Raw genomic sequence first — 20,707 nt, forward strand, 5'->3', positions numbered from 1 at the left:
TGCCCAGGCTAGTCTCGAACCCCTAGGCTCAAGCAATTCGCCTACCTCGGCCACCCAAAGTATTGGGATTACTGGCATGAGCCAAGGCACCCGGCCCTGATGGCTTTTGCTTAGTGTCACTGTAGCATTGTAGTGGGAGGGTCTTCTACTCCTCCAGCAGAGGCAGTCAACATTTGCTTTATAGCAGGTCAGGGACCTGTGGGATGGGCATCTTAAATCAAAGCAAAGCCAGGGTACAGGTGTTTATCTCTTGGCAGCAGCCAATTACTACCTTGCACTCATGCAGAGCCCAGAGCACAGATGGGCTTCTCCAGGTACTCCTGCTCCACCCTCAACCCTTGGCACGTCTTGCATGGCTGTGTTACCATGGGGCCTCCCTCAGGCCCTGTCCCACTCCACATCATTCTCATGAGTGTCCAGTGGAGGACTGTAGGAAGAAACTGTCTGGGGGTACAGGTTACCCTTGTGTCTGGGGCTCCCAGTAAACTGCCACTCTAGCTAATGCTCAGCCATTAAGATTTCATTAAGGTGTTAGTCATTTTCTCCTTATCTACTTTTGCGGCAACTACCTATTCCTCCATGCTCTGTCAAACATGAAACAGATCATGTGTTTCATCTATCAAAGATAATGCATTCTGGTTACCTCCAGAAACCAGTTTGCTTGGTGGCCTGTGACTTCAGCTCTCCAGTAGGCTAAAACAAAAAAAAAAAGATTTGGTACATTATTTAGCTTTTCCATTGTTATAATGGGAACAGTGCTCCCATCTGGCTGTCTACTTTCTAGGTGGAAATCAAAATCATCTTAATACGGTTTTTACACAATTAAAAAAATCTCTTGTTTAACGTTTCTATTATGACTATATGCATTACATTCCATATCAAGTCATGTAGCAGCATTTCATTTTCTTGTACAACTTGGTTTTCTTGAAATTAATTGCTTCTTTTTATTTTTGCATTTACAAACTTTCTGTAAGACATCTCAAAAACAGTTTTTCTAGATGTTCAAACCTATTCGGTCGTCTATCTACTCTCCTTTTCCTCTTCCTTAATTTTTTCTTGAAGAACTCCCTCCCAGGGCATTCTTTTCTCCTGCTCCCTCCGGGTGGGAAATGCCCTAGTCCTGCTGTTCTTCACACATTTTCTGGGGAGTAGCTTTACCTCTCCCATGGTGGGACACAGGATTTCCTGTACTGTGTGTCTTCTTTCATAATTTACTCTCTCATTTTGTTGGAGCACATCCTCCAGCAGCTTTTCAAGAAAGGGTGTGTGTTTTGAAATTTTCAGTAATCCTTGGTTGACCGTTCAAGAGAGGAGCACTAAAAACCTAATTGCTTGGCAGAGCTTGGTGACTGGTGAAATTTCACTGTAAGTTAGGTCTTGGCCATGACATTGAGGAACACAAAAATGGAAGCAGCTATAGGATACTATTCTGGGAATGGTTAGCTCTTCAGAGACTTTTCTCCTGCCTTGGGGCATAACCCTGGCTGCTGCAGTCTTCTGGAATCTGAGTAGGGGAGGACATGGGGAGGGGATATTGTTTAATTCCCCCTTCTGCTCTGATTATGGTGCATCCTGTCTCCAGAGAGTAAACTTTGTGTGGAGCAGGATTGGGATGGTAGGATGGTGAGGAAACTCCTGAAAACTCGAGGTGGCAGGGGAGATCTGGGGACTGAGTTGGACATTAAAGACTCGCAACCAACGAATCTTGTTTTTATTTTTATTTTTTATTTTTTTGAGACAAGGTCTCATTCTGTTGCCCAGGCTGGAGTGCAGTGGTATGATTTTGACTCACTGCAGCCTCCATCTCCTGGGCTCAGGTGATTCTTCCACCTCACCCACCTGAGTAGCTGGGGACACAAGCGCAGGCCACCATACCCGGCTAATTTTTATATTTTTTTTGTAGAGTCAGGGTTTTGCCATGTTGCCCTGGCTGGTCTGGAACTCCTGGTCTCAAGCGATCCTCCTGCCTTGGCCTCCCAAAGTGTTTTAGATCACAGGCGTGAGCTGCCATGCCTGGACAACAATCCCTGTTTTTTTTTTTTTTTCTGAGACACAGTCTCACTCTGTTGCCCAGGCTGGAGCGCAGTGGCACCATCTCCGCTCACTGCAAGCTTTGCCTCCTGGGTCATGCCATTCTCCTGCCTCAGCCTCCTGAGTAGCTGGGACTACAGGCGCCTGCCACCACACCTGGCTAATTTTTTGTATTTTTAGTAGGGATGGGGTTTCACCATGTTAGCCAGGATGGTCTCGATCTCCTGATCTCATGATCCACCCGCCTCGGCCTCCCAAAGTGCTGGGATTACAGGCGTGAGCCACCGTGTCTGACCAACAATCCCTGTTTTTAGCCTCTTCCTTCATCCCCACTTCAGAAGTTTCTGATGCCTCCAGTTCTCAAGTGCTTCCAAGGTTGTGAGGTTTCTTGTCTCCCGCCAACACCACACCTCTCCCCACTGCAGGCACTTGGGTTCAACTTTTTTCAGTCTGCTAAATGTCTTACCAGGTGCCACCTACTTGTAGCCTCCAAAGTTTAGCTGACATCTCCCATCTCTGCAGTTGTTTTCTTTCCCATTGTTCTCTCTTTGTGCCTGTTTTCTAGGGAGTAGCTTTACCTCTCCCATGGTAGGGTACAGGGTTTCCTGTACCCTATGTCTTTCATGATTTACTCTCTCGTTTTGTTGGAGCACATCCTCCAGCAGCTTCCTGAGAGGCTTTGTGCCTCTTTTCTTCCCCATTGTACTGTTTTTCATGCCTATTTTCTTTCCCATTGTTCTGTGGCTTTATGCCTATTTTATTCATTCCCTCTCATGTTAATGGGGCTTTCAGGGGCACACATAAATTTGCTCTATTGAAGCAGAAGTTTATTAATTCATTTTAAAATGGAGGAAAATGAGGGCAGAGAGAGAGACAGATCCTACCCAAAGCCACATGATGAGTTAATAGCAGGGCTGGATGGAGTTTACATGTTGCTTTCTCCCAAACACCTTCCGTCTGGGTAGAAGCTGGTGTCCTGGGGAAGCCCCCAGATAGACTGCTTTTTGGGAGGGGGAGTGTATCAGGCAGAGCTGCTAATGGCAGCCATTACTTGGTGGTCAAGGATTCTGGAGTCTTAGAGACCTGGCTTTAGGCAGGTTTAAGTAAAGCAAGACCCTTTGCCCTTCATCCTCAGCTTCCTCATCTGTGAAACGCAAGAGTGGTGAGGGTCAAATAAGATGCTGCATGTCCTACTATTGGGACATGCCAGACACCTAGAAGTTAGAGGCCATTCTTTTATCATCATGATGATGGCATGTACCTTTTCCAGGGCCAGAGCCAGTTCTTGGAGGAGACTCAGCACAGGGCATGGATCACTGTGGTACTCTTTTCCTGTGCCTGTGCCTTCTGACTTTGCAGAATGCAACAGCAGGTAAGGGAGCTCTGCTGAACTGGGGGCAGCCCTAGCCCAGTCCTGGGACTATGATGCAAAAGGGGCAGGCATCAAACCCTGGGAGATTGAAAGGGGCCACTTAGGCTTCCTGGGGGCAGCAGGAGCTGCTTGTGAACTAGACTCTCAGGCTGGGATGGAAAGCCCAGAGGTGGTGGGGCCAGAGGGTAGCTGAGACACAAGCTGAGGGGGAGGTGTGTCCCCACAGAGACATGGAAAGAACTCCTCAGCTACATGGAGAATATGCAAGTGTCCAGAGCCCGGAGCCCGTTTTTTTACCTTCGGTGAGTTGGGGGTGGCCTTCTCCTGTTTAGAGCCAGCTGTGTCTCCCACCCCAAGCCTGCACCTTGAATCAGTGGGTCAGAGTTGGTCTTGTATAGACTCTTAACTGTGCATTTTTTTAGCACTTTTATTGAGTGCCTACTGCATGCCTGACACTAGGCTCTGCGGATGCAGGGTGGGCGTGTCACTGCCCTCATGAAGTTTATCATTGAGGAATGGGGGCCCTTAATCATGGATATCATGAAACTAAGTGTAGAATTGTGGGTCTCCATGCATTTTCCTGGGAAGGGACTCTAAAATTCTGGCTGGGTTCTCCAGGGTCTGTGACCCAAAGACTGAGCAGCTCTGGGTGAGCAGACAATACTGAAGACTGGTCAGGGATAAGAGCGGCTACTGGGAAGCTGTGAGGGAGCAGTCAGGGAAGGCTTCCTGGAGAAGGTGACAACAAACTGGGACCTGAACAGGAGTTAATCGAGAGGAGGGGATAGATGGGGTAGGGAGGTAACAGTGTGCCAAGGACACTGTGTATGCAGTGGTCTGGAGGTGGGAGTGGCAGGGGTGTGGGTGGGGAGGCCCTGCCCTCCCAGGCTGTCTAGAGCTCCCTCTCAGCCTTACCCCACTCTGGGCTCTGGCCTCCCTGGCCGTCTCTCTGGGCTGCAGTCAACTTCACCAGCTGGAGCAGATGCTACTGAACACCAGCTTCCCGGGCTACAACCTGACCTTGCAGACACCCGCCATCCAGTCTCTGGCCTTCAAGCTGAGCTGCAACTTCTCTGGCCTCTCACTGAGCAGTGCCACTCTGAAGCGGGTGCCCCAGGTCAGAGGCTGCAGGTGGTGGTGGTGGGGGCGTGGCCAGCTGCCCCTGCCCTAGAAGTCCTCCAGGGGTTTAAGGTGTGAACTTTCTTTAGGCTCCACCGTCCTCCTCCCCACACCCCCCAGTCCAGGCTCTGCCCTAACTGGCAGTGAGTTACCTCCTCTGTAAAATGGGGCTGATACTCGCTGTGTGAATTGTGGAAAGGGTGGTGCTTTATGGCCCCTCCAGGGTGGAGTCTTCTTCCTGCTTTGGCTGGAGGCTACCCCCTGGGGGAGGCAGCTGTGAGAGAGGCCAGGAACCCTGGCTCCTTTTAGGACCCTGGGATGATTGGCTGGATCCCTGGCGGGGGCTGGGCTGGGGCTGAGTGCTGAGGTAGCTCCATCTTCAGGGGCCCAGTGGGTCAGGTAAACACCCCAAACTCAGGAGCAGCATGGAGGGAAGGCCTGGAATCTCGGGAAGTTTGGGAGGAGATGCAGCCTGGGGGGCGAAGGTTCTGTGGGTGGAAACCCCAAGGAAGGTTTCATGGGGAGTGGGAGGCAGTGAAGGTGTTGGGGTCAGGTCTACAGGTCCTGGTTGCCAGACTCAGCTTGTCTGTGACCCTCTGCAGGCCCGGGGTCAGCATGCCCGGGGTCAGTATGCCTGGGGTCAGCATGCCATGCAGTTCCCCGCCGAGCTGACCCAGGATGCCTGCAAGACCCGGCCCGGGGAGCTGCGGCTCATCTGTATCTACTTCTCCAATGCCCACTTTTTCAAGGTCAGTGTGATGGCGGGCCAAGGAGGGTGGGTGCCGGCCCCTTCTTGGGATCCACTGCAGGTGCCCATGTCACTGCCTGGCCTCTGGGTGACCAGCACTGAGTGAGACCAACCAGTCGGCTGTGCAATGCAAGCCAGCCATTGTCCCTCTGTGGGCCTCAGTTTCCCTGCCAGCTTTAGCAGAATGGTAGGAAGGCACAATTACAATCTGCAAATAAGACCTAAGAAACCTACTATGTGCCTGTCGCTAGGCGGGAGACAGACAAGAAGACACTTGTTCCCTGCGCTCAGAGAACTCTCTGTCTTCATGCTTAGACTAAGACCTTAGAGGTTTTTTTTTTTTTTTTTTTTTTTTGTCAGAGTCTCGCTCTGTTGCCCAGGCTGGAGTGCAGTGGCATGATCTCGGCTCACTGCAACCTCCGCCTCCTAGGTTCAAGCGATTCCCCTGCCTCAGCCTCCCTGGGATTACAGGCGTGCATCACCATGCCCAGCTAATTTTGTATTTTTAGTAGAGACCGGGTTTAACCATGTTGGCGAGGCTGATCCTGAACTCCTGGCCTCAAGTGATCTGCCCGCCTCAGCCTCCCAAAATGCTAGGATTATAGGCGTGAGCCACTGTGCCCGGCCAGACCTTAGAGATTTAATGTCAGCACAAGGTCGATAATAGCCACAAAGATCCAGAGCGATGGATGAGTCAGTGTGGGGTCAGGGCTCTTCCCAGTGGGCAGTCCAGGGGAGCTTCTGGGGAAGGCGCCTTTCAACTTTGGCTTTGAAAGTGTGTGAGGATAGTGGTGAGGTGGAGGGTGTGGGGCTGGAATGCATTAAACGAATGGGACGTGAAGCAGGGGGTGGTGAGAGGACAGCTTTCCCCCTGGCAGGAACAGCACATGCAAAGGCTGGGAGGCTGGGAGGCTGGGAAGGCTGGGAGGCTGGGAGGCTGGGAAGGCTGGGAGGCTGGGAGGCTGAGAAGGCTGGGAGGCTGGGAGGTTGAGAAGGCTGGGAGGCTGGGAAGGCTGGGAGGCTGGGAGGCTGGGAAGGCTGGGAGGCTGGGAGGCTGGGAGGCTGGGAGGCTGGGAAGGCTGGGAGGCTGGGAGGCTGAGAAGGCTGGGAGGCTGGGAGGTTGAGAAGGCTGGGAGGCTGGGAAGGCTGGGAGGCTGGGAAGGCTGGGAGGCTGGGAGGTTGAGAAGGCTGGGAGGCTGGGAAGGCTGGGAGGCTGGGAGGCTGGGAAGGCTGGGAGGCTGGGAGGCTGGGAAGGCTGGGAGGCTGGGAAGGCTGGGAGGCTGGGAGGTTGAGAAGGCTGGGAGGCTGGGAAGGCTGGGAGGCTGGGAAGGCTGGGAGGCTGGGAGGCTGGGAAGGCTGGGAGGCTGGGAGGCTGAGAAGGCTGGGAGGCTGGGAGGTTGAGAAGGCTGGGAGGCTGGGAAGGCTGGGAGGCTGGGAGGCTGGGAGGCTGGGAGGCTGGGAAGGCTTTCATGCTGCACACGTGAAACTCTTGCTGCTTGTTCTCATCCAAGGAAGCGGGGCTCAGACCTTACCCAGGGCCTCCCGATTTCCCCCCCCACTCAACCCTTCTCCTGCTGCCCTTCCAGGATGAAAACAACTCATCTCTGCTCAATAACTACGTCCTGGGGGCCCAGCTGAGTCATGGACACGTGAACAACCTCAGGGATCCGGTGAACATCAGCTTCTGGCACAACCAAAGCCTGGTACTGCTGGGGGTGCCCCCATTTCCCCTGCACCCCTGCCCCTCTGTGACTCTCCTATTGAACATTGGTTTGACCAGACCCAAACCTGTGGAACCCTCTTGGAAATCCATCACACTTTGAAAATTCCTGCTCAAGAAATAAGAAAGAGAGGTTTTTACTCATGCATTTGTCAGGATGCTTTCAGTTGCAAGTGAGAAAAGACCACCTCAAGCCAGCTTGAGCACAGAGGGAACTGATTGGCACACATCAATGAAATGTCTAGGGGTGGTCCACCAGCTTCAGGCACAGCTGGATCCAGGGACAGATCTGATGCCCTCGTGGCTCAGTCTGTCTCCATCTCAGCAATGGTCTCCTGCCTGGGCTGTCCATTCTGTGGCATGATGGATGCTGAAGAGCCAGACTTCCTTTCCTTCTTCCCATCAGGCTCTTCCCCCCACTCTCCATCCCCAACCTGCCCCAGTGCAGACCAGGGTCTCAGGATCTTAAAGGTTCAACTGGGTCATGTGTACATCCCTTTACCTGTCACTATGTCCAGGGGGATGGAAGGTGTGGATTGGCCAGGCCTGGGTCACAGGGCCCAGGGACTAGGGTGAAAGAATGAGCTCCTAGGGGAAGTGCAGATGCTGATCCTGGAACAAAGAAAGGGCTGCTCATTGGGGGTGGGGGCAGAGTGGGGTGGCTCACAAGCCTCAGTGCCTCCTTTTCTGGTTCCTGCCATTCCTGAAAAGCCCGGAGCCTCTGCTTTCTGCTCCATCTTCCCTTCAGCCTCACCAGGACTGCCCTGCACTGTAAATTTCACCATCATCCTTTCCTTTCATCTCTGGGCTTTTGCCACTATGGTTCCCTCCACCTGGAATGCCCTTGCCCTACTCATATTGAAATCCAACACATCCTCTAAGGCCTCAGGGCCCCCACCTCCCCTTCTCCCTTTGGGTCAGCTCTGCCTGCCCTCCATGGTTTTCAGTGACTGCCTGTGTCATTTCCTCCACCTCTCCACCCACGTGACTTGGCGTTAGGGTTGTCTGTAGATGCGTCTCCCCCAGCCAGGCATGGGTCTGAGCACATTGCTGTTCCCCACGGGGATGAGGGGAAGGGATCAGCTGGTTATGGAGTGCCTACTGTATAAAAGGCCAGAGCTGGACACTCAAGATTCCATGTTGCCCTTTGTTTTTCCACCGTTCTTGTAATATGGGTATGAATGATCCTATTCTGCAGATGACTAAACCGAGGCGCAGAGCAACTTGGCATCTTGCCCGGGTTGCTCTGAGAGCCCACAGTGGAGATGGGACTGGAATCTGAGACTGTCTGAGGCCAAAGGCCAGCCAGTGCCTGGTAAAATGTTGGTGAATGGACAGTTGAGTCACCGTTGGCCCCCAGGACTCCCAGACACTGATCTGCAGCCTTTCCTCTGCACCCTATGACTGACTCCAGCATCTTCACCCAGGAAGGCTATACCCTGAGCTGTGTCTTCTGGAAGGAGGGAGCCAGGAAACAGCCCTGGGGCGGCTGGAGCCCTGAGGGCTGTCGTACAGAGCAGCCCTCCCACTCTCAGGTGCTCTGCCGCTGCAACCACCTCACCTACTTTGCTGTTCTCATGGTATGTATGCATCCTGAGTGGGGCCCAGAGCTGTAGAGGGCCCTGTGTCTGTGGCAGAGGAGAAAGGCAAAAGCTGGTGCAAGGGGCAGAAAACCCAACTTAAATGGGCTTAAGCAAAAAAAAAGAAAGAAAATTTAAGGACTCATGTTCCTGAAAAGGCTGGGTTAGGCTTCAGGCATGGCTTGATCCAGGGGCTGATCACTAAGATCACTAAGATAGCACTCTATCTCTGTCCCTCAACTGTGCTTGCTCTGTGCTGGCTTAGCCCTCAAATAGGAACTCCTAATATGAGATAATAATATAGCTGGCAGCAGTTCCAGGCTCATGCCCTGCAAGCTTTCAGACCAGTGGAATAAAATCTTTTACCCAGTTCTGCCAGCCATGTGCTCATCCCTGAACCAATCACTATAGGCAGGAGGAGGGAGGGCCCTGCTTGACCAGGCCTAGCACACCTTTCTGCACAGAGAGGGCAAAGTGGTGGAACCCCCCAGGTGCATAGGGAGTAGGGGAAGGGAGGCACTCATAGCAGAAGAGGGAGATGGGAGCTGTGGCGGGGGCAAAACTCACTGTATCTGCCATGGCCTCGTTCAGGCCAGGTCCATGGCTAGGCTTGTGGGGAAGGGGACTTGGAGAGGAGGCCTCAGGAGGTCTCTCTGACTGAGGCTGGGAGGGAGGGCGATACTATGCTTCTGGCCTCCAGCCCCTCTTCCCTCCTGCAGCAATTCTCCCCGGCCCTGGTACCTGCAGAGTTGCTGGCACCTCTTACATACATCTCCCTCGTGGGCTGCAGCATCTCCATCGTGGCCTCACTGATCACGGTCCTGTTGCACTTCCATTCCAGGTATTCCACTGCCACAGTGCTGGGCCTGCCCCCAACTGTGGCACATCACCCTTCCTTGTGTCCCATTTAGTCAACTAGAACTGGGTGTGCTTCTCCAGAGGGTGGGGGCCAGGAGGTGGGAGACCAGCCTCTTGGTGCGACTGCTGTGGGATCCCTGCCCCTTCTTCACCTCATTTTCCCCATCGGCATGCACCAGTGGGTAGTGCTGCCTGGATGATGTCCCTGGGCCATGGAGGGCCATGCTCTCACCTGCAGGAAGAAGATTGACTCTTTAGCACGCATCCATATGAACCTGCACGCCTCCGTGCTGCTCCTGAACATCACCTTCCTGCTGAGCCCCGCATTTGCCATGTCTCCTGTGCCCCAGTCAGCGTGCACGGCTCTGGCTGCTGCCCTGCACTACGCGCTGCTCAGCTGCCTCACCTGGATGGCCATCGAGGGCTTCAACCTCTACCTCCTCCTCGGGCGCGTCTACAACATCTACATCCGCAGATATGTGCTCAAGCTTGGTGTGCTAGGCTGGGGTAAGCACAGCATCTCTCCTCTCCTTCTCCTCAGACCTCCGGCGGGCAGGATATTGACCCCTTTTAGTCCTTTCTTTCCCCTCCTCCTCATCATCATAGTGGCCATTACATGACCACTAGCTGTGATCTCTGTCTACACCCACCTCTACTTTCTACATTACTAATTTTATCACCTCTTCCACCTCCATCATCACCATCATCACCTCTTCCACCTCCTTCACCACCATCATCACCTCCTTCACCTCCGTTACCAGCATCACCTCCTCCACCTCCATCACTACCATCATCATCTCCTCTACTTCCGTTATCACCATCACCTCCTCCACCTCCATCACCACCTCCTCCACCTTCATCACCATCATCATCACCTCCTCCACCTCTACCACCTCCTCCACCACCACCATCATCTCCTCCACCTCCATCACCACCTCCTCCACCTCCATCACCTCCATCATCACCTCCACCTCCATCATCACCATCACCTCCATCACCACCTCCACCTCCATCATCACCATCACCTCTTCCACCTCCATCACCACCACCTCCACTTCCATCACCTCCATCACCACCTCCTCCACCTCTATCACATCCATCGTTACCTCCTTCACCTCCATCACCACCTCCTTCACATCCATCATCACCTCCTCCACCTCCATCACCTCCATCACCTCCATCATCACCTCCTCCACCTCCATCACCTCCTCCATCTCCTCCACCTCCATCACCACCATCATCATCACCTCTTCCACCTCCATCTTCACCATCACCTCCTCCATCTCCTCCATCTCCATTACCACCATCATCACCTCCTCACCTCCATCACCTCCATCATCACCTCCTCCACCTCAATCACCTCCATCATCACCTCCTCTACCTCCATCACCTCCTCCATCTCCTCCACCTCCTTCATCTCCTCCACCTCTATCACCACCATTATCACCTCCTCCACCTCTGTTATCAACATCACCTCCTCCATCTCCTCCACCTCTATCACCACCATCATCACTTCCTCCACCTCCATCGCCATCATCTTCACCTCCTCCATCTCCTCCACCTCCATCACCTCCTCCATCTCCTTCATCTCTTCCACCTCTATCACTACCATTATCACCTCCTCCACCTGTTATCAACATCACTTCTTCCATCTCCTCCACTTCTGTCACCACCATCATCACCTCCTCCACCTCCATTGCCATCATCATCACCTCCTCCATCTCCTCCACCTCTATCATTGCCATCATCACCTCCTCCACCTCCATCATCACCATCACTTCCTCCATCTCCTCCACCTCCATCATCACCATCATCACCTGCTCCATCTCCTCCACCTCCATCATCACCTCCTCCATTTCCTCCATCTCTGTCATCACCATCGTCACCTCCTCCACCTCCATCATCACCTCCTCCACCTCTGTCACCACCTCCTCCACCTCCATTGCCATCATCATCACCTCCTCCACCTCTATCACCACCATCACCTCTTCCACCTCCATCGCCATCATCATCACCTCCTCCACCTCTGTCACCACCATCATCACCTTCTCCACCTCCATCACCATCATCATCACCTCCTCCACCTCCATCACCATCATCATCACCTCCTCCACCTCCATTCATCATCACCTCCTCCATCTCCTCCACCCCTATCATCACCATCATTACCTCCTCCACCTTCATCATCACCGTCATCACTTCCTCCACCTCCATCATCACCATCACCTCCATTTCCTCTACCTCTATTATCACCATCATCACCTCCTCCACCTCCATCATCACCATCATCACCATCACCTCCTCCATCTCCTCCACCTCTATCATCACCATCATCACCTCCTCCACCTCCATCATCACCATCATCACCTCCTGTAGCTCCATCATCACCATCACCTCCATCTCCTCCACCTCTATCATCACCATCACCTCCACCTCCTTCATCACCATCACCTGATTCATCTTCCACCTCCATCATCACCATCATCACCTCCTCCACCTCCATCATCACCATCATCACCTCCTGTAGCTCCATCATCACCATCACCTCCATCTCCTCCACCTCTATCATCACCATCACCTCCACCTCCTTCATCACCATCACCTGATTCATCTTCCACCTCCATCATCACCATCATCACCTCCTCCACCTCCATCATCACCATCATCACCTCCTCTAGCTCCATCATCACCATCATCTCCGTTTCCTCCACCTCTATCATCACTATCACCTCCTCCACCTCCTTCATCACCATCACCTGCTTCATCTCCTCCACCTCTGTCACCACCATCACCTCCTCCACCTCCATCGCCATCATCATCACCTCCTCCATCTCCTCCACCTCTATCATCACCATCATCACCTCCTCCATCTCCATCATCAACACCTTCACCTCCTTCATCACCATCACCTGCTTCATCTCCTCCACCTCTGTCACCACCATTATCACCTCCTCTCCCTCCATCACCATCACCATCACCTCCTCCATCTCCTTCACCTCTATCAGCACCATCATCACCTCCTCCACCTCCATCATCACCATCATCACCTCCTCCACCTCTATCACCATCACCTCCTCTATCTCCTCCACCTCTATCATCATCATCACCTCCTCCACCTCTATCATCACCATCACCTCCTCCATCTTCTCCACCTCTGTCATCACCATCATCACCTCCTCCACCTCCACTATCACCATCATCACCTACATCTCCTCCATTTCCATCATCACCATCATCTCCTCTACCTCCATCACCACCATCATTTCCTCTACCTCCTTCACCACCGTCACCACCTCCTCCACCTCCATCACCACCATCATCACTTCTTCCACCTTCTCTATCTCCAACAGTACCATCACTGCTACCTTCATCACCGTCCTTGCCCCTTTCTTGCTTATTTCTATTTCCTCAGAAGTTCCCCAGTCCTCCCTCCCATTTGCTCCCCACCATCACCGTCCCGGTGTGACCACTCCTCCCTCCACCACTGTTCCATTGTAGAACTGAGCTTCTTCCAAACCACCAGGCTTATTGCTCTGAAGCTGGGGGCTCAGAACAGTCTCCTCCCAGTTGTCCCTTGCCCAGTGGAATTCTGTGTCAGCAGCCCCAGGGACCAAGGGCCAGCCCTCTCCCACATCTCCTGAGCCTTTGTCTCACCTCTCAGGGGTCCCAGCCCTCCTGGTGCTGCTTTGCCTCTCTGTCAAGAGCTCAGTGTACGGACCCCACACAATCCCCGTCTTCAACAGCTGGGAGAATGGCACGGGCTTCCAGAACATGTCCATGTGAGTGCCCTCAGGGCTGAGTGGGCTCCCTGGCTCTGTCAGAAGGGCCACATGGGCCTGGGACTCCAAATGGAATATTCTGTAGGCAAGGCACTGGCTGTGGGGCAGAGAGGGAGCTGGGGTTGACAGGGGAGTTTGCAGGGGGCTCCATCACATCCCTTCCATGGATCCAGGTCTCCTGCAGAGGCAGCCTTGTATTCTATGCTGACAAAGTCTACGGAGCCACATCTGTTCGCCAACATGCCAGGGCAGCCGGGCCTCCCGTCTCCTCTGTCCTGCCCTGTCCTCCAGTGCCCAGGCCCTAAGGGTCTGGCTCAGCCTGCACTTGACTCTGTTCCCCTGCAGACCACCTTGCTGCACCTACCCAGGCTCCGACTCCTCCCGATCTGCCCTGGGCACTGCCAGGCCTCTCAAGCCCTCCTAGTCGGACAAGAATGCTGTGGGGGCTGGGCTTGGGGGAGGCAAGGAGAGGCAGCGAGGTAGGCCTTTGGGGGCCGGGGGACACGCTACTGCTTTTTTTATAGCCCCTCCCTGCAGGTGAGGACATTAAGGACACTATTTTTTATTATTATGCAGCATTTCTAACAGCCAGACATAGACTAGCCTAAGGAACCCCTGCTGGCCTGTCACTCACTTGCAGTTGGCTGTGGAACCTTCTTTTTCCTTCTTGGCTGATGAAGGCTCAGGATAGCTGGGGGCTGATTCTGTGGCAGGCCTTGGGTATCAGCCGGTTTCGTTTTCACAAGGGCAAGGGCTGGGTCCTGTTGCCAGCCCTATTTTACAGTTAGGGCCCCTGAGAAACAGGCAGCTTCAGAACTCTACCTGAGGAGCCCCAGCCAGTCAGGGGCAGAGCTGGGACGTGGTCTCTGGCAGGCTGGTCCAGAGCCTGGCCCCCAGCCCCTGAAGCAAGGCCGGGGGACTGCGTGGTACATAGGTGATCCCTCACAGTGAGGCTTGGGTGTATCAGAGGACATGTGACTTCAATTTACATGAATTGTTCTCTGCAATCTCCTTGACAGCCCATAAGGCAAGTGCATAATCATCCCCATCCTACAGATGAAGAAATAGAATCTCTGGCCTCAGTTTACATACTCTTTGAAGATGTATTTTCTTTTCTTTCTTTCTTTTTTTTTTTTTGAGATGCAGTTTCGCTCTTGTTGCCCAGGCTGGAGTGCAATGGCACGATCTCAGCTCACTTCAACCTCTGCCTCCTGGGTTCAAGCAATTCTCCTGCCTCAGCCTCCCGAGTAGCTGGGATTACAGGTGCCCGCCACCATGCTCAGTTAATTTTTGTATTTTTAGTAGCGATAGGGTTTCAGCATGTTGGCCAAACTGGTCTCAACTGACCTCAGGTGATCCTTCTGCCTTGGCCTCCCAAAGTGCTGGGATTACAGGTGTGAGCCACTATGCCCAGCCTATTTTCTTATGTAATAATGTGATGAGGACAAAGGAGCTATAGTGACACATCCACAGGACCCACTAATGCACAGATGTTAGAGAACACCCACCTACGAGCCAGCTTCTCCGTGGGTCTCCCTCACTCTCCCCTCCTCTCAGGAAACAATTACCTTGGGGTTTGTGACTTTTTTCCTCTTCAATTTAAACATCTCTTACTATGTATATACACATTCCTAAACCCAAACATCAGTTAAAAACCAAAAACAGGCCGGGCGCGGTGCCTCACGCCTGTAATCCCAGCACTTTGGGAGGCCGAGGCGGGCGGATCATGAGGTCAGGAGATCAAGACCATCCTGGCTAACACAGTGAAACCCCATCTCTACTAAAAACACAAAAAATTAGCTGGGCATGGTGGTGGGCGCTTGTAGTCCTAACTACTTGGGAGGCTGAGGCAAGAGAATGGCATGAACCCGGGAGGTGGAGATTACAGTGAGCCGAGATAGCGTCACTGCACTCCAGCCTGGGCAACAGCAAGACTCCGACTTGAAACAAACAAACAAACAAAACACATCCTGGCCAACTTGGAGAAATCTCATCTGTACTAAAAATACAAAAATTAGCCAGGCGTGGTGGTGTGCACCTGTAATCCCAGCTACTCAGGAGGCTGAGTCAGGAGAATCGCTTGAACCTGGGAGGTGGAGGTTGCAGTGAGCTGAGATTGCGCCACTGCACTCCAGCCTGGAGAGAGAATGAGACTCCATCTCAAAAAACAAAACAAATACAACCCTTGAAAATCATTCAGATGTCCGCTGACGGGATGCTGGCTGAATGGACTGTGGTAGAGCTGCCCCTGTGGGGATATTCCCTAACGGTGAGAGTGAGTCCCCACTCATCAACTCGGAGGAATCCCAAAATAATGTCCTAGGACCCTTGTGACTGTAGGGGCAGGAGCCACGAAGCGAACCTAAGCAGGGGATTGTGACAGTTAGGGGCTCAGGCTCTGGGCCGGGGGCATTAGGTTCCAGCTTTGCCTCTAACTGGAATGTGTTCCTGAGCCAGAGCCTGAGTTTCCTCATCTGCAAAATGAGGATGATTATGTACTTGCTTTATGGGTTGTCATGGAGATTGCAGGGGACAATTCACATAAAGCACATCATTACTGATGGGGGGTGTCCAGGTTCTTGGCATCTTGAACAAAGAATTGGACAAGTCTAGGCATGGTGGCTCATGCCTGTAATCCCAGCACTTTGGAAGGCCGAGGCAGGTGGATCAGCTGAGGTCAGGAGTTCGAGGTCAGCCTCGACAACATGTTGAAACCCCATCTTTACTAAAAATACATAAAAATTAGCCGGGTGTGATGTTGGGTACCTGTAGTCCCAGCTACTCAGGAGGCTGAGAGAGGAGAATTGCTTGAACCCGGGAGGCGGAGGTTGCAGTGAGCCAAGATCACGCCACTGCACTCCAGCCTGGCAGCAGAGACTCCCTCTCAAAAAAAAAAAAAAAAAAAGGAAAAAAGAAAAAGGACAAAGTGTACAGAGTGAGGAATGAATTAAGCAACAAAAGCAGAGATTGACTGAAAATGAAAGCATGTGCAGGAGTGGGCCAGAGCATAGGGCCTCAAGAGTCGTGTTACAGAATTTGTGGAGATTTAAGTACCCTCTAGAGGTTTCCACTGGTTACTTGGTGTACGCCCTCTGTCAATGAGGAGGATGAAGTAAAGTTACAAAGTCATTTGACATACGCCCTATGTAAATGGAGAGGATATTTCCTGTCATAGCTGAAGTGTTTCCATTTGATTTATTTTTATTTATTTTGAGATGGAATCTCGCTCTGTCACCCAGGCTGGAGTGCAATGGTGCGATTTCGGCTCACTGCAACCTCTGCCTCTCAGGTTCAAGTGATTCTCCTGCCTCAGCCTCCCTAGTAGCTGGAATTACAGGCACCCGCCACCATGCCCAGCTAATTTTTGTATTTTTAATACAGACGGGGTTTCACCATGTTGGTTAGGATGGTCTCCAACTCCTGACCTCAAGTGATCAGCCCACCTTGGCCTCCCAAAGTGCTGGGATTACAGGCGTGAGCCACTGCGCCTGGCCTCCATTTGATTTAGTTCTAGGAAGTCCTTATGTTCCTGTCTCTGAACCCTATTCTCCTGCCTCAGCATGACATTGTGTCTGACTAAAAGGTGGCATCTGTCTTGAAGGTGTCTTGGGGAGGCAGAGGGTGAGGCCTCTGGGAGGGCCCGGGATCAGGGCTGGCTTTGGTCAGTTCTCCATGGCTCTGTGCTCAGCCCTCAGTGAGCCTCCTGCTGCTCTGCGTGCTCTCAGGTTGACACTTGGAGGGCCCTTGTCCACAAGCCATGGGTTGGCAGCCTGCCCACTGTCCAGCGCAGGCCATGGTGGCCCCGTCTAGGTGGGGAGAGGCTCCTGGGTAGGGATGTCCCACTGCAGAGATGAAGATGAGGCGGCGACAACCATGTATTGGAGTGGAAGGGGGAGTTTCCAGGAAAGAGGGCTCTGGGCCAAGCGTCCAATAGAAGATGGGGCACGCCGGCCTCGGGCTGGCTGTGGAAGCAGAGAGGAGTGAGATGTGGAAAGGAGACAGGAAGAATTTTCAGGGTGGTGAAGACACGCGGACGTGAGAGAAACCACTGTGGCTGGAAAGGTGGGCATGAGGGAGCTTCAGATCGTTGACCGAGGCAGCAGATGTGTCTTCTGGTGGTGGCCTGGCTGGAAAGCCGGGTGAGGGGCTTCACCGTGTGTTCAGTCAGGCAAGAAACAATAGAGCCTGAGCCAGGAGACCGAGTGGGGCTTCAGGGAGTGACGCTGTCCTCCGCGTGGGCCTAGGAGCCACCGTGAGCCCGACACATCACCTTCCCCTGCAGGTGCTGGGTTCGGAGCCCTGTGGTACACAGTGTCCTGGTCATGGGCTACGGTGGCCTCACGTCCCTTTTCAACCTGGTGGTGCTGGCCTGGGCGCTGTGGACCCTGCGCAGGCTGCGGGTGCGGGCGGACGCACCGAATGCCAGGGCCTGCCATGACACTGTCACCGTGCTGGGCCTCACCGTGCTGCTGGGAACCACCTGGGCCTTGGCCTTCTTTTCTTTTGGCATCTTCCTGCTGCCCCAGCTGTTCCTCTTCACCATCTTAAACTCGCTCTACGGTAGGGCTGGAGGGCGGCCTGGAGGAAGCCACCTGGCAGGGGGTGTATGGCTGGTGGGATGTTCACTGCCAAAGGGGTTCAGGTGAAGGGGGCGAGTGGGGCACTGACATCCAACCCACAGCCCCATTAGCTAAGCTGGTGGGGGCTACATCTGCATGAAGGTACTCTATGGTCTGGCCGCAGCAGCTTTTCCAGCTCTGAGGCTCTGCCGCTGCTGGCCTCCTACAGTAAGAGATTCTGAGAGTTGCTCATGGGCCCCAGAGAGGCCAGCTTGCTGCAGCCACGGAGACCCTGGCCTCTGGGGAAGCCCACGCTGCCCCGTAGCACTCCCACCTACCAGCCTTTCTCTTGCAGGTTTCTTCCTTTTCCTGTGGTTCTGCTCCCAGCGATGCCGCTCAGAAGCAGAGGCCAAGGCACAGGTAGAGGCCTTCAGCTCCTCCCAGACAACGCCGTAGTCTGGGCCTCCTGGCCTGGAACCCTCAGCCTCTCTGGCTGCCAGCAGCCTGAGGCCATGGATTCCGCTAGAGGGTGGCAGGCTTGCTACTGGACCCCGGAGGCCACTGTGACCCTCAAGGGGCCTTTTCCACTTCCACAGCCTCTCCAGGCACTGAGGGGAAGGTGTTGCTCTACCTCTCCCTGACATTTTGCTCCAGGGCAGATCCAACCTCACCTGGGGCAGCAAACTTTGTCCTGGCACCTGGGCCCAGCTGTCCAGGGATGTGGGCAGAGCACCAGCCTGGGCATCAGGAGGCCGAGTTTCAAGACCTGGTTCTGAGTCTGTATGACCCTGGGCCTGCCACTTCTCACCGACCCTGGGTATCCACAGCTGTGACATTGGGGCAAGTGGCTTTGTCCAGCTTAACCCAGGAGCTTAGTAAAGATTGCATAAGACCAGGGGGAAGAGTGTCACTGTGGGGTGGGAATTCCCACAGCTTCCACCTGCTTGCTAGGGGCAGGATCTCATCCAAGCTGCCATGGAAGCACCTGCTCGGCCCTGTCATCTTCCTCCTGGGGAGGGCCAGACGGCATCTTGGCTTGGGGCAGGTGGGACCTACCCAGGGTCTGAGACTTTACTGGCCTATGCCTGAGGCCTCTTTTCCTTTAACTCCCTAAATAATGATGACTCCAAGTCCAAGCCCACCCTTCCCAAAGACTGGGAGGTTCAGCCCTTCCCAGAGGCTCCTCCTGCGTACTCCCAAGACTTCTACAGACCATTTGGACCAGTAGCCCATCCCACAGAGTTTTCTTGCGGGGCAGAGGAAAACACTTCTTTCTCCTCCTGCTGAATCAGCTGGACCCCAGTGACCTGGCTATTTGGTGATTGGGCAGGATTGAATTTGCCCTGGTAGGCGTGAGAGTGTGGGTTTTAAATCCAAAGCTCAGGCCATAGTTGCAGAGAATCAGCCTTACCCCAGACCTGTCAGACCCTGTGGGAGACAGCGCTCATGAAGCCAGTGCGTTTCCCCGGACGAACACGAGGGGGCGCCGCTGGCCAACACTCAGAGGCCCTTGGTGCCAAGACTGCATCTGGAATAGCTCAAACACCTGTTTGCAGACCCCATGCACTAGCTGGAGGGGCCGTAATTGCAGGACTGTGCCTGCTGAGTGACCCACTTCCTCCAGGAGGAAAGGCAACACACATTTACACGGCCATTTGTCTCTTTTCCCAATGCGCCGTTGCGCTGTCACTTTTGGGGGCTGCACCCCAGATATAGCTGGCACCAGAGCAGGGCTGGGGTAGGTGCTCAGGGCCCTGCCCCAGGCCATCGGGCAGTTTTGATGACCTCGAAGGTCACAGGCAGAAAATGGGAGCAGGATTTTCTCTGGAAAAGTTCTCCTGGGACATCTTCTGCTCTTCTGTACATTTCTAGACGCAAGTAACTCCTTCACCAAGCAGTGAGTGGCACAGGCTCTGGAGCCAGGCTGCTTGGGCTCCAGTGCCAGCTCTGCCACTTGCTAGCTGTGAGACTGTGGACAAGCCACTCAGCCTCTCTGTGCCTCAGTTTTCCTATTTGTAAAATAGAGGCCAGTGGTACCTATTTTGAGGACTAAGTAAAATAATTCAAATAAAGAGACTTGGCACAGAGTAAGTGCTCAGTAAACGGTTACTGGTATTATCATTAGTATTTTTGCTATTATTATTATTAACAGTGTTGACTGAGTTTCAGAGGCCAGCCTGTCCAAGCCCCAGGCCCAGCTCTGCTCAACCTTGCAGGCACAACCCCTTCTTAGGCACATCTCACCATGCCTCAGTTTCTTTCCCCAGAGGGGCCTCTACTCCCACCTTGCTGGCTTTCTGCTGTTGTAGGAATAGTCCCCACACAGTGCAGCCTCCAGGCCGTGCCACATGTCCCCCGACCTCCCAGTTCCCCAATCTTCCAGTCTGTTGAAATTCCTGGTGGTCATTTATCACATCTTCTACAAAATCGCCCCAGTGGTGGATAGAGAAGGCCTCTTTCCCACACTAACTCACTCCAGGCAGAATCTCCCCACCCCCACCACCATCTGGGTGATGTGAGCACCCATCCAAGCTCCCATGGTTAAGCCCAGGCTCTCCAGGCCTTGGAGTGGGGGGTCCCCATGCTAATGAGGGTCCCGAGGAATCATGGGAACCTTTAGCTCTTCTCTTGGACAGCTCCAGGGGAGCTGGGGGACACAGGCTTCTGCTGTGGCTGGGTTTGCATAGAGCCCTCCAGCCCAGAGCCTGGCCCCAGACCTCACCAAGCCCAGGGATGCCCAAGGGAGGATGTGGCCACAGTGACACGGGATGAGACTGGCAGTTTCAGGAAGCAACCCCAAGCTTGTGGCCCTGAGCCCCGCTGGGGTCCAGGCCCTGGGCAGGGACCACTTCCTGGAAATGTCTCACCTGGGTGTGGGGGAGGGACTGAGGGAGATGGTGTGGAACCAGGGTCCCATGTCCCCCTTCCTCTCCCTCCCAGC

General features: G+C 53.7%; 1 protein-coding gene across 31 annotated transcripts in view; it reads left to right on the plus strand.

The window, feature by feature from the left end:
- ADGRG5 (adhesion G protein-coupled receptor G5) overlaps positions 1–19,869 on the plus strand; it is a 50,231-nt gene extending 30,362 nt beyond the window's left edge. For 16 of the 31 annotated variants that reach the window (XM_077986210.1, XM_077986211.1, XM_077986217.1 and 13 more), the window contains 11 exons: positions 3,302–3,403; positions 3,630–3,705; positions 4,364–4,520; positions 5,125–5,271; positions 6,857–6,973; positions 8,418–8,570; positions 9,290–9,411; positions 9,667–9,935; positions 13,090–13,207; positions 17,490–17,767; positions 18,122–19,869. In XM_077986210.1, the coding sequence (XP_077842336.1) occupies positions 3,302–3,403; positions 3,630–3,705; positions 4,364–4,520; positions 5,125–5,271; positions 6,857–6,973; positions 8,418–8,570; positions 9,290–9,411; positions 9,667–9,935; positions 13,090–13,207; positions 17,490–17,767; positions 18,122–18,222 (1,640 nt within the window). In that variant the 3' untranslated portion in view covers positions 18,223–19,869. Of the gene's footprint in view, positions 1–3,301; positions 3,404–3,629; positions 3,706–4,363; positions 4,521–5,124; positions 5,272–6,856; positions 6,974–8,417; positions 8,571–9,289; positions 9,412–9,666; positions 9,936–13,089; positions 13,208–13,380; positions 13,687–17,489; positions 17,768–18,121 lie in introns of all 31 variants that reach the window. The other 15 variants (XM_077986199.1, XM_077986200.1, XM_077986201.1 and 12 more) reach the window with 3 other exon arrangements.
- The last annotated feature ends 838 nt before the right edge of the window (positions 19,870–20,707 follow it).

This window comes from Macaca mulatta, chromosome 20 (assembly GCF_049350105.2).
Source record: "Macaca mulatta isolate MMU2019108-1 chromosome 20, T2T-MMU8v2.0, whole genome shotgun sequence".
In the NCBI taxonomy this organism is placed as follows: Eukaryota; Metazoa; Chordata; class Mammalia; order Primates; family Cercopithecidae; genus Macaca; species Macaca mulatta.